Raw genomic sequence first — 13,406 nt, 5'->3', positions numbered from 1 at the left:
AGGTGAGATTTTGCGTGGAGCCCCAGATCTTTGTCGATTGACAGTCATTTTGTACTTCTTCCATTTTCTTACTATGGCACCAACAGTTGTCTCCTTCTCGCCCAGCGTCTTACTGATGGTTTTGTAGCCCATTCCAGCCTTGTGCAGGTGTATGATCTTGTCCCTGACATCCTTAGACAGCTCCTTGCTCTTGGCCATTTTGTAGAGGTTAGAGTCTGACTGATTCACTGAGTCTGTGGACAGGTGTCTTTCATACAGGTGACCATTGCCGACAGCTGTCTGTCATGCAGGTAACGAGTTGATTTGGAGCATCTACCTGGTCTGTAGGGGCCAGATCTCTTACTGGTTGGTGGGGGATCAAATACTTATTTCCCTCTGCAGAATGCAAATAAATTCATATACTTTCCACAATGTGATTTTCCGGATTTAATTTGTGATGTGCTATCTCTCACTGTTACCAATAACCTACCCTTCAATTATGGGCTGCTCATGTCTTTGTCAGTGGGCAAACTTACAAAATCAGCAAGGGATCAAATACTTATTTCCACCACTGTAAGCCAGGGATTACTGAGTGCTTTGTTATCTGTAACCAAAATCTGAACGAAATTGGATGAGTAGTTTAGAAGTTCTTAAGTTGGGGTTGAGACACACGGGAGACAGGATGATTTTACAAAACCAGTTTCCTCTGTGGGAAACTAGGATAAAATAATTGACAGATTTCACAAGTACATTTTCATTATATCTCTTGCTCTCTAGATCAATCATATAGTTGCACACCCTTTTTAGCTGAATTTTAGTTAGAGAGGTGGTATAATGATAATAGGTGTCTGGTATTGTTGGCAAGCCTTTATGTAAGCAAGCAGATCACAACTTAGATGCAACATAAAGAGTCCAAACATAAGAGAGGCCTGTCTGCCTTGGTGTGCCAAGAGGTTATCATTCAGAGAATCTGGTCAGTCTTAACAAACATACAGGAAACCTGTTCTGTACTACAGGCTATAAAGCATTAACTTTCTCCATAGTAGTCTCTTCTAATTGTGAGAGTAGCAGGTATGACACTCCCTGTATGGGAATGTACCATCTTAGACATGTAAATAACGGCATTAAATTGAGGGGGAAAAACCCACATCTAAAGGTCCCACATACAAAATTCCCTCTATTATTCACTGATCAGCTACATAAGCCACATGGAACAAATAGAAAAAATGTATTTGCAAAGATAAAATCCAAAAACAAAGTGTAAACAGAATTCTCAGAGGACAAGCAGGCTGCTTGTTCTCACATGTGGGTCAATGTCCGCATCAGCCCAGGAATCGGCATTTTGCAAGCAAAATATTTAAAAAGTTTTGCCAGAGTCTTCTGGCACACATGCACCGCGCATGCGTGGACTGATTTCCCGCCCGTCGCATGAGCACTTCTCAGTTTTTCTTTCTCCACATTGAGGTGCAGCAGCGTTCGTTTTCTGCTCCTCTCAGGCCCAGGAAGAGTCTTCTTCTTTTGCGATTTTGTTTGCTTCTGTTTTTCTGACTTTTTCTCACAAAATAAAAAAAAAAAAAGTTCCCATAGTTTCCCTTTAGTGTTTTTCCCTATTTCAAGTTTTCTTTCTTTTTCGTCGCGGCCGGATTCTTCCCTTTTCTCTTTTGTGCCTTTTTCAGATTTTTTAGGCACAATCGCGTCTTTTGATTTCGCCAAAGCCGTATTTCCTTCCATGTCATCAAAGACTCCCAGCGGCTTCAAGCGTTGTACGCGGTGCAACCGGACTATCTCAGGTACCGATACCCACGACTGGTGTATTCAGTGCCTTGGGCCCAACCATAGCCCAGCCGCTTGTAGTCTATGTCTTCGTATGAAGAAACGGACCAAAGCGTCTCGAGAGGCCCAACGTGAAAAACGTTTTGTGGCTCAGTCCGGTCCTTGGACATCGGTACCGAGGTCGTCATTGATGTCGGGGAGAGAGGTAATGGCTGCTATTAGACCAACTCGTGCTGGGAGCAGTGAGGTATCGAGTGGGTCTCCACCTGCCTTGAGGCCTCCTGTTATGCAGGCCCCCCGGGACCGGCCTTTGTCGGACCCGGCTCCGAGGAAGCGTGAGGATTCCACGTTCTCCTCGGTACTGAGGAGTCTCAATGACAGGCGTCGAGTGAAGGCTAAGAAGCGCCGTCATCATTCTCTGACGCACGGTACCGGGAGCTCCAGGACATTGAGAGAGTCGGCACCCGAGAAGCATCGACGCCGAGAGGATCGCTCATCCTCGATACAGGAGGTGCCAATGCGTCAGTCTCCTAGCAGCCCAATGCCTGCTCCCGAGCCTCCACGGATTCTGACACCGCTTGTCCCACCGACCCCGCAGCCTTCTCAGATGGCGGCTCTCGACGAGCGCATCCGGGCCTTGTTTCCAGAACTTCTGGAGGGACTGTTACATCAGTCATCTTCGGTGTCAGGGGTGCTTGCGCCTTCTGTGCCATCTGCTGCAGCGGTGTCTGGCCCTTTATCTGTGGTGAGGTCCCTGACCGCGATGCCGCCTGCGGCGTCAGCTGCCACCCAGGTTAACTCTCCGACATCGTTGGAGGGAGCTTCACCGCAGTCGGACCGGGCATCGGCGTAGAAGCAGGTCCAGTGTCGAAGCACCTTAACTCAGGTTTTATCCAACACTGAGCAGGAGCGTTCGTGGGAGTCAGATGAGGATCCCAGGTACTTCTCTTCTGATGAGTCCTTTGGGAATCCCTCTGATCCTTCCCCTCCTCTAGAAAGGAGACTGTCTCCACCAGAGAGTCTGTCCTTTTCCTCTTTTGTCCAGGAAATGGCTACTGCTATTCCCTTCCCTGTGGAGGTTGAGGATGAGCCCAGGACTGAGATGCTTGAGGTCTTGGATTATTCTTCTCCACCTAAAGAGGCTGTGACAGTTCCTCTGCATAAGGTACTGAAGGAAGTCCTTATTCAAAACTGGTCAGCCCCTGTGTCTGGCCCCATGGTCCTGAAAAAAGCTGAATCCCAGTATCGGATCCATGGTAAACCTGGGTTGATGAGGTCTCAGTTATCCCACAATTCCATGGTGGTGGACTCTGCCCTCAAGAGAGCTAGGAGTACTAGAGTCTATGCTTTAGCGCCCCCAGCCAGAGAAGCTAGGATTCTTGATTCTTTTGGGAGGAAGACGTATCCGGCCGCTATGCTCGCTGCCAAGATCCAGTCATACCAGCTCTTCACGAGCGTATATTTGTGGGGCTCGATATGCCAACTGTCCAGCTTGGTTGAGACATTCCCTGCGGAGCTGGCCAAGCCTTTTCGCCAGGTGGTCAGGCAGCAGAAGGCGTGTCGCATGTTCCTGGCCAGGGGTACTTTTGACACTTTTGACGTGACATCCAGAATCGCTGCTCAAGGTATAGTGATGCACAGACTCTCATGGTTGCGTGTCTCTGACCTGGATCATTCTGTCCAGCAGCGAATGTTCCTTGCCTGGGGGACAATCTTTTTGGAGAAAAAGTAGAGGATCTAGTTGATCAAATCAAGAGGCATAATGATGCTATGGATTCTCTCTCCTACCGGGCGCCTTCTGCTACTGCCTTCTCATCTAGGAGGTTTTTTTGGAGGGAGGAGGAGTGCCCCCTAAACCTACTCTAGGCGTAGGTACACTCCTGCTTCTCGGCAGCCTGCCCAGGCTCAACCTCAGCGCACTCGTTCTCATCAATAGCGTGTGACTAAGGCCCATTCTGCTGCCCAGCAAAAGCAAGGTACAGGCTTTTGACTGGCTCCAGTTCAGCATAGCCTCAGTAAAAGTGTCCATTCCGGACGACTCACCAGTAGGGGGGAGGTTGATGTTTTTTCACCGAAGGTGGCCTTTCATAACCTCCAACCGGTGGGTTCTTCAAATAGTCTGGTTAGGATAGGCTCTCAATCTGGAATCTAAACCTCCAAATTGCCCACCGGGAGCTCAATCTTACAGTTCACTGCACAAGCAGATACTTGCAGAGGAACTCTCCGCCCTTCTTACAGGCCCAAGCGGTTGAACGCGTTCCATCAGGGGAAGAAGAGCTGGGATTCTATTCCAGGTTCTTCCTTGTGCAAAAGAAAACAGGGGGGGGGGGGGGGGGTTGCGTCCCATCCTAGACCTAAGGGGCCTGAACAAATTTCTAGTTCGAGAAATGTTCAGGATGGTTTCCCTGGGCACCCTTCTTCCCATGATTCAAGAGAACGATTGGCTATGCTCTCTGGACTTAAAGGATGCTTACACACACATCTCGATACTTCCAGCTCACAGGAAGTATCTTCGATTTCAGCTGGGAACTTAGCACTTTCAGTACTGTGTGCTGCCTTTTGGTCTGGCGTCTGCACCCAGAGTATTCACAAAGTGTCTAGAGGTAGTCACAGCGTCGCTACACAGACTTGGGAGTACATGTGTTCCCTTATCTTGACGATTGGCTGGTGAAGAGCACTTCGAAGGCAGGCGCTCAGCAGTCCATGCGAATGACTATTCAGGTGCTAGAACTACTGGGGTTTGTAATCAATTACCCCAAGTCCCATCTCACTCCAGTCCTAAAGTTGGAATTCATTGGAGCCCTGTTGAACACAAAGACAGTTCGAGCTTATCTTCCCGAGGCAAGGAAAAACAACCACCTGTCCCTGGTGTCCATAGCTCGAGCGTCTCAACAGGTCACGGCTCGGCAGATGTTGAGGCTTCTGGGCCACATGGCCTCCACAGTTCATGTGACTCCCGTGGCATGCCTACACATGAGATCGACTCAATGGACCCTAGCTTCCCAGTGGTACCAAGCTGCGGGGAGTCTAGAGGATGTAATCCAACTGTCCACCGACTTTTGCAATTCTCTTCAGTGGTGGACGATTCGATCCAATTTGACCTTGGGACGTCCATTCCAAATTCCTGAGCCACAAAAAGTGCTGACGACGGATGCATCCCTCCTGGGGTGGGAAGCTCATGTAGATGGGCTTCACACTCAAGGAGCCTGGTCCTTTCGGGAAAAAGGTCTTCAGATCAATCTCCTGGAATTGCGGGCGATCTGGAACGCTCTAAAGGCTTTCAGAGATCGGCTGTCCAACCAAATTATATTGATTCAGACAGATAATCAGGTTGCCATGTACTACACCAGCAAGCAGGGGGGCACCGGATCTCGCCCTCTGTGTCAGGAAGCCATCCAGATGTGGCTTTGGGTTCACCGTCACGGCATGTTTCTCCAAGCCACTTATCTGGCAGGAGTAAACAACAGTCTGGCCGACAGGTTGAGCAGGATAATGCAACCTCACGAGTGGTCACTGAACATGGGCGTAGTCCGCAAGATCTTCCGAGCATGTGGCACCCCCTCGGTGGATCTTTTTGCCACTCCGGTCAGTCACAAGGTCCCTCAGTTCTGTTCCAGGCTTCAGGCCCACGACAGACTAGCGTCAGATGTCTTTATCCTACATTGGGGGACAGGCCTTCTTTATGCGTATCCTCCCATACCTCTGGTGGGGGAGACTTTGCTGAAACTCAAGCAAGACTGCGGAACCATGATCCTGATTGCACCCTTCTGACCGCGTCAGATTTGGTTCCTTCTTCTTCTGGAGTTGTCCTCCAAGGAACCGTGGAGATTGGAATGTTTTCCAACCCTCATCACCCAGAACGAAGGGTCACTTCTACATCCCAACCTCCAGTCTCTGGCTCTCATGGCCTGGATGTTGAGAGCTTAGAATTCGCCTCCTTGGGTCTTTCAGAGGGTGTCTCCCTAGTCTTGCTTGCTTCCAGAAAAGATTCCACAAAGAGGTGTTACTCTTTCAAATGGAGAAGGTTTGCCATCTGGTGTGACAGCAAGGCCCTAAATCCTCTTTCTTGTCCTACACAGACTCTGCTTGAATACCTTCTGCACTTATCAGAGTCTGGTCTTAAGACTAACTCCGTAAGAGTTCACCTTAGTGCTATTAGTGGTTATCATCGCAGTGTAGAAGGTAAGCCTATCTCTGGACAGCCTTTAGTTGTTCGTTTCTTGAGAGGCTTTTTTTTGTCAAAGCCCCCGATCAAACCTCCACCGGTGTCATGGGATCTCAACATCGTTCTCACCCAGCTGATGAAAGCTCCTTTTGGGCTACTGAATTCCTGCCATCTGAAGTACTTGACCTGGAAGGCCATTTTCTTGGTGGCTGTTACTTCAGTTCATAGGGTTAGTGAGCTTCAGGCCTTGGTAGTGCATGCACCTTATATCAAGTTTCATCATAATAGAGTAGTCCTCCGCATGCACCCTACGCTCCTGCCGAAGGTGGTGTCGGAGTTCCATCTGAATCAGTCAATTGTCTTGCCAACATTTTTTCCCCGTCCTCATACCCACCCTGGCGAAAGCAGTTTACATGCCTTGGACTGCAAGAGAGCATTGGCCTTTTACGTGGAGCGGTCAAAGCCCTTCAGACAGTCCACCCAGTTGTTAGTTTCTTTCGATCCCAACAGGAGGGGAGTCGCCATCGGAAAGCGCACAATCGCAATTGGCTAGCAGATTACATTTCCTTCACTTACGCCCAAGCTGGGCTGACTCTGGAGGACTTTGTCACGGCTCACAATGTTAGAGCCATGGCTGTGTCAGTGGCTCACTTAAAGTCAGCCTCCATTGAGGAGATTTGCAAGGCTGCAATGTGGTCATCAGTCCACACATTCACATCTCACGACTGCCTTCAGCAGGACACCCGACGTGACAGTCGGTGCTGCAAAATCTGTTTGGGGTTTAGGATCCAACTCAACCCCCCTAGACCTATTTTTGTTCTGTTCCAGGCTGCACTCTCAGTTAGTTGTTTATGGTTTCAGGTCAATCTATGTTATGTCCTCGCCGTTGCGAGGCCCAATTGACCAATGTTCATTGTTTTGAGTGAGCCTGGGTGCTAGGGATACCCCACATGTGAGAACAAGCAGCCTGCTTGTCCTCGGAGAAAGCGAAGATACCTGTAGCAGGTATTCTCCGAGGACAGCAGGCTGATTGTTCTCACAAACCCGCCCACCTCCCCTTTGGAGTTAGTTATTTCTCTATATGCTTTTGGATTTAACTGAGGAGAAGTGCTCACGCGACGGGCATTCACGGTGCGCGCTAGAAGACTGGCAAAACTTTTTAAATATTTTGCTTGCAAAATGCCGATTCCTGGGCCGACGCGGACGTTGACCCACATGTGAGAACAATCAGCCTGCTGTCCTCGTAGAATACCTGCTACAGGTAAGTATCTTTGCTTTAAAGTTTTAGGACAAATGTATTAGTCCCTAATACAAGCACTTAGGATAATAAATACACTGAATTTAGATGGAATACTAACACATGCACCCTGTTGGCAAAAGTCAGTTGTTAGTGATCACTGGTATAGGGTAATCTCATAATGGCAACTGGAACGGCAGACAGGCAGGAGGTACACTTCTGTTGTTGTATCAGTTCTTGTTATGGTTGTAGTGTGGTGTCATGTATTATGCCTTTTGCAGGTGCATCTTGTATACCATTTCTTATCAAAGATGGCCTTCATTTCATGATATCATCATCACAGGTGATTAGCCTGTGTCTTTTTCTTGTGGTAAAAGTGAACTACAAAAATATCTTTGTTTTATTTGGATATCCCTCAGTTCCTGGGGCACCAAGTAGTCTGGGGCTGCATAAACAATAGTCCTTGTCCAAGGTTATTTGCATACCTCCAAAAAGATCCAGAGTGTCACTGGATAGACAGTTCCTTAGGGTCATAGCCAGTAGGGTCATAGTCAGATGCAAGGCAAGACACAAGTCTTTCAGCACAGAGCATTAGGTGACATCATAGACATCCGTTTCCGTAAACAGTTCAAGCTCCTCTTATTAACCTATAAGTGCATTCACTCTGCAGCCCCTCACTACCTCTCCACCCTCATCTCTCCCTACACTCCTTCCCAGGAACTCCGTTCACTAGGCAAATATCTCTTAATTGTACCCTTCTCCTCCATCGCTAACTCCAGACTCCGTTCCTTTTATCTTGCCGCAACTTATGCCTGGAATAGACTTCCTGAGCCATTACGTCAAGCTCCATCCCTGGCCACCTTCAAATCCGGGCTAAAGGCCTACCTGTTTGATGCTGCTTTTAACTCCTAACTTGTCACCTGCTCGTAACCTTTATCTTGTCTTCCTCTCTTCAGTAGTCCTTTTCCCTATGTGTCCTATCTGTCTGTCCTACCCTTATTTGTCCTGTCTGTCTGTCATGATTTAGATTGTAAGCTCTTTCGAGCAGGGACTGTCTTTTCTTCATGTTTAATTGTGAAGTGCTGCGTACGACTGGTAGCGCTATAGAAATGATTTGTAGTAGTAGTAGCATTACAGGTTTTAATAAGTTAAGTTCTGTGATACGCTGGTTGTATTGTGGCTGGGGCTTTACCCCCTACATAATCATATTGGAATGCCTGTCCTCTGTTAGAGGCAATAAGGCACCAAAACTCTTCTGTGCAGTCTCAGGATCCATCTGGATGCTCTTTCCTCTTCTCTCTGAGCCCATCTGACATTTTCAAACCCCAGACTTATATTTCCTGTTTGGGACCCCACTTTGCTGGTTAGGTTTCCTTGCTCTGGCCTTGTTAAGGTGGCCCAGTGAGAAATGTGTTTAAGGAGAACCAGGGTTCTCATACACTCCCTCACAGGGTAACTATACAGTTCTCTTGTTTTTGTTGTTGTTGTGTGAAGATTCCTTTATTAGGACCACTATGTGTACTCTTTCAAGGTAGTTCCTGAATGTATTGTTCATTGTGCTTTATATTTAAAAGCTCATCAGCTGTCTTGGGAACTTTGAGTCGTATATACATGTTCTTTTTAAAAAGAAGAGAGTTTAAAAAAATAGCATAACATTTTTAAAATTAATTTACAGTAATAATAATAATTAGAAGTGTTATACTTGATAGGAAAAACAGACAAATTGATATTATCACAAGACAAAAATTAAATAATAGAAATTATACGTTCACATCTTCTTTAGACCACAATATGGTGGGGAGGATTTACAAATTGTTCAGGAGATAACATTAAAGCATATTTTAAATGAAGAATATTGCTTTGCACGTCTTAATTCAGACCTATTTCAATTCTGTAACTCAATCATAGATATCAAACTGATACTAATTTTTTTAATTTAACAAAATCTCTTAACTGTTCCGGCGAGAAGAAGATATATTTGAGCCCTAAATATTTTATTACACACTTACAGGGATAATTAAGATAAAAAGAGGCTCCTATTGCTAGGGCCTCTTTTCTAATGGCCAGAAAAGCTCTTCTTCTTTCCTTTGTTTGTTTAGTAACGTCTAAATACATCCAAACCTTTTGTCCATAAAACAATGAATGTGAGTTCCTAAAGAATAAACGCTTTACAGCTTCTAAATCCTGCTCAAATATAAAAGAAACGATAAGTGTCATCCTTTCAGAGTCCTCAGTAATAGAAGCTTCTAGAATCTCAGTCAAATTCAAATTTTCTTCATCACATTTTTGTAGTTGTTTCCCTTGTTCCAAATCCAAATCTTTTTTCTTATTTGGAATATAATATATGCGGTTAATCAGAGGAATAAGATCTGGAGAATATTTCAATACATCAACAAGATATCTTTTAAAGGCTTCTAGGGGAGTAATCCCAGGAGCTTTTGTAAAGTTCAAGAATCGTAAATTCAGTCTTCAATTATAATTTTCAATTTGCTTAATTTTCTTATGTATCGCAGTATTATCTTTTATAATCACAGTTGAAGTAACATGCAATTTATTCATCTCAAGTTTTATCTCAGAAATTTGGGTTTTGGAATCGTTCTTAATAGCATCTAAAGATTTGGTTAAAGTTTCAACAGTACTCACTAGTGTAACGATTTCTTCTGATGAATTAGTCAGCTTCATATCAAATTGTTGGAGAGCAAGCCATATGCTCTCTTATGTAACTGTCTCCGGTTTTTGAAGAGAAATTCTACTTCGAGTTTGCTGGTCCGAAGGCCGCAAACCTCTGTCAGCTTCTCTGTGCATAAAGCCTCGCTCCTGGGAGTGTCCGCTATCGACTTCCGATTCGGATAACTCCCTCTTGGACAGAGAGCTTTCAGGTGGAGGCGGCTGATTGAGTTCCGGGGGCGACAAGGTAACATCTAGCCCCAAGACTCTTAGTTCTCCTTCCAAAGAGACAGTAGGGTGTGTCCCGATTATTGGGTCCGGCGTTTTCACGGTGAACCTCTCGATGGTTTGCTGAGAAGGAGAGGAGGTTCGGACAGATGAGGCTCCAGCCCTTACCGTTCCTTTTCTTTTTGTATGCGGCATTTTTTTTGAAAGGAAAGGGTAAAAGTTCTCTGCACTCTTCGAGAGGTCTCACCCGTACTCGCGGCGTGCCGCCATCTTGAAACTCCTCCCTCCTGTCGAAAAAAAATAGCATAACATTTTATAAAGTATCCTTTCAGCACTCAAAAAAGGCTGATTTTACATGTTCATGTGTTCCAAAGAAAACTCTGATAAGTGGTATATCAAAATAAAACTGTTTGCTAACCGCACAGGCAGGAAAGTAGAAAAGGTGTTTATCATGTTCCTCACAAAGAGGCCTAGTAAGCTGTGTTCAGGTTTTAATGCAGCATATTAAATGTAGATGTTAACTATTGTTACACCTAACTTGGAAATTCCTATTAGGGGATGTATAATGGGAACAACCTTTGCTGTTGATTCGAGAGTTGTTACCATATGTTAGCTGCTAGCACAGAAGATGATGCAGAAGAGTGCGGGAAATTACAGACCGGTAAGCCTGACGTTGGTGCCAGGCAAAATAGTGGAAACTATTATAAAGAATAAAATTACAGAACACACAAACAAGCATGGTTTAGTGGGACAGAATCAGCATGGGTTCAGCCAAGGGAAGTCTTGCCTCACTAATTTGCTTCATTTCTTTGAAGGTGTAAATAAACGTGGATAAAGGTGAGCCGGTTGATGAAGTATATCTAGATTTTCAGAAAGCGTTTGATAAAGTTCCTCATGAGAGACTCCTGAACAAATTAAAGAGTCATGGGATAGGAGGCAAGGTTCTGGTGTGGATTAGGAATTGGTTATTGGACAGAAAACAAGGTAGGATTAAATGGTCATTTCTCTCGATGAAGGAGGGTGAACAGTGGAGTGCCACTGGGATCTGTATTGGGACTGGTGCTGTTTAACATATTTATAAATGATATGTAAATCAGAACAACGAGTAAGGTGATTACATTTGCAGATGATGCAAAACTATTCAATGTTGTTAAAACACGAGCAGATTGTGAAATATTGCAGGAAGACCTTGGGAAATTGGAAGACTGGGTAATCAAATGGCAGATGAAAATTAAATGCAAGGTGATTCACATTGGAAAGCATAATCCGAATCATAGTTACCTGATGCTAGGGTCCATCTTGGGAGTCAGCACTCAAGAAAAAGATCTAGGTGTCGTTGTAGATAATACGCTGAAATTTTCTGCTCAGTTATGCGACGGCGGCCAGAAAAGCAAAAAGGATGCTAGGAATTATCAGGAAAGGGATGGTGAATAAAATTAAAAATACTATAATGCCTCTAAATCGCTCAATGTTGCAACTGCACCTTGAGTATTGTGTTCAGTTCTTGTAGCTATATCTCAAAAAAGATATATTGGAATTAGAAAAGGTTCACGGAAGAGCGACCAAAATGATAAAGGGGAAGGAACTTTTCTCATATGAGGAAAGGCTAAAGAGGTTAGGGCTCTCAGCTTGGAAAAGAGATGGATGAGGGGAGATATGATTGAGATCTACAAAATCCTGAGTGGTGTAGAAGTAAATACGATTTTTTTTTTTACTCGTTCCAAAAGTACAAAAGCTAGGGGGCCACTCAAGAAAGTTACATGGAAATACTTTTAAAACAAATAGGAGGAAACATTTTTTCACTCAATGAATAGTTAGGCTCTGGAACTCTTTGCCGGAGGATGTGGTAATAGCAGTTAGCATATCTGGGTTTAAAAAAGGTTTGGACAAATTCCTGGAGGAAAAGTCCATAGTATGCTATTGAGACAGACATGGGGAAGCAACTGCTTGCCCCAGGATTGGTAGCATGGAATGTTGCTGCTAATTGGGTTTCTGCCAGTTACTTGTGACCTGGCTTGGTTTGGAAAACAGGATACTGAGCTACATGGACCATTTGTGTAACCCAGTATGGCTTCTCTTATGTTCTGAACAGCTACACTTTTAGACATGTACCTAACTGCACTTAATTGTCATCCATGACAGTAGTGCACAGTAGCACCCATTGCTCTGTATTAACTGTATAGCTTCATTTACCAGAAAGCTGACAAGGCCTCCAGCAGTTAAAGTAGAAATTTTGCTGTAATGCATTTTAGGTGCAAAAGTTAGCACAAGTAGCTTCCAAAATTGTATGCAAAGGATGCTAAAATAAAATCCTGAAAATTATGTAATCCTTTCATATTTTTCTCCTTTTCGTTTGTGAAACAGTCTGGAGGGAGACAGCAACATAAGAGTGTGCCAAAGCAGTGAGGAGGGCTACAGATGTAACAACAACAAAGTAGAGCCGATCATGGGAGGAAGCAAAGTTTATTGAAGGACCCGACATGACCTGTGTTTCAGCAAATGCTTGTGTCAGGGGTCTGTCTTAAGTTTCATCTTGATTGTACAAGACACTCTCATTTCAGTGTTTTGGTTCCTTTGCTGTGGAACAGTTTGCCCCAAAGTCTGTCTTCTGTAAGATTCTCTTCTCCTCTAGCTCGGGAATTTTCTTTCCAACAAAGGTTGTATCAGTTCTGCAAACTGCACCTTTCTTGGCAGGATTTTACAGCTGTAGACTGGATGGATCCTCTCCGCTGGGCTGTCTGCCGTATTGGGTCCTTCAATCAACTTTGCTCCCTCCCATGGTGGGCTCCGCTTTGTTGTTCCATCTGTGGCTCTCTTTGCTCCTTTTCATGTATCACATGGCTAGAGAGCTAGAATTGTGATATATTACAAGCAATAAACTGTGGTTGTATTTGGCCCTTAGGAAGCAGAGCTATAGTGATGGAGTGCCAATACGGTCCCAGGAGAAAGGGTATGCAGCCGAAAAAATCCAGTGAACAGGAAGTTGGCTCTGGACAGATTTACAAAGCCACCTGTCCTGCAAGGTAAGTATTAAAGATCATAAAAATAGCTCAGTGACAGTGTGCTGTCATGACCTGGATTTAATTCTTAGATTAGGTGATCCATTCCCTGGTTCAACCGGAGCTGGAGGTATTCTAGGGGCAGCATTGATGGTCCCAGGTGAGGGAATCCTAGTCATTAAAAAGCAGTAACACCTAGTTGAAACTGAGAAATAATGGAAAGATAGGCACCAGAGAGTGTGGTAATCTATCCCAGGGCTTCCAGTGTTTGAGCTGGGCAAGAGGTGAAAGGATGGTAAAATCAGGGGGACTTTGCAAGGACTGCAGTGAATAGAATGCAGAAGTAATGAGCTGTCCG

General features: G+C 45.0%; 1 protein-coding gene across 2 annotated transcripts in view; it reads left to right on the top strand.

Annotated features, from left to right (window-relative positions):
- Positions 1 to 13,406, top strand: part of CARF (calcium responsive transcription factor) — a 194,502-nt gene that overhangs the window by 106,703 nt on the left and 74,393 nt on the right. For both annotated transcript variants that reach the window (XM_030210699.1, XM_030210698.1), the window contains exon 8: positions 12,952 to 13,072. In XM_030210699.1, the coding sequence (XP_030066559.1) occupies positions 12,952 to 13,072 (121 nt within the window). The remainder of the gene's footprint in view (positions 1 to 12,951; positions 13,073 to 13,406) is intronic.

This window comes from Microcaecilia unicolor, chromosome 7 (assembly GCF_901765095.1).
Source record: "Microcaecilia unicolor chromosome 7, aMicUni1.1, whole genome shotgun sequence".
In the NCBI taxonomy this organism is placed as follows: domain Eukaryota; kingdom Metazoa; phylum Chordata; class Amphibia; order Gymnophiona; family Siphonopidae; genus Microcaecilia; species Microcaecilia unicolor.
The sequence above is the reverse complement of the archived record's forward strand: the minus strand, read 5'-3'. Positions and strand labels throughout refer to the sequence as shown.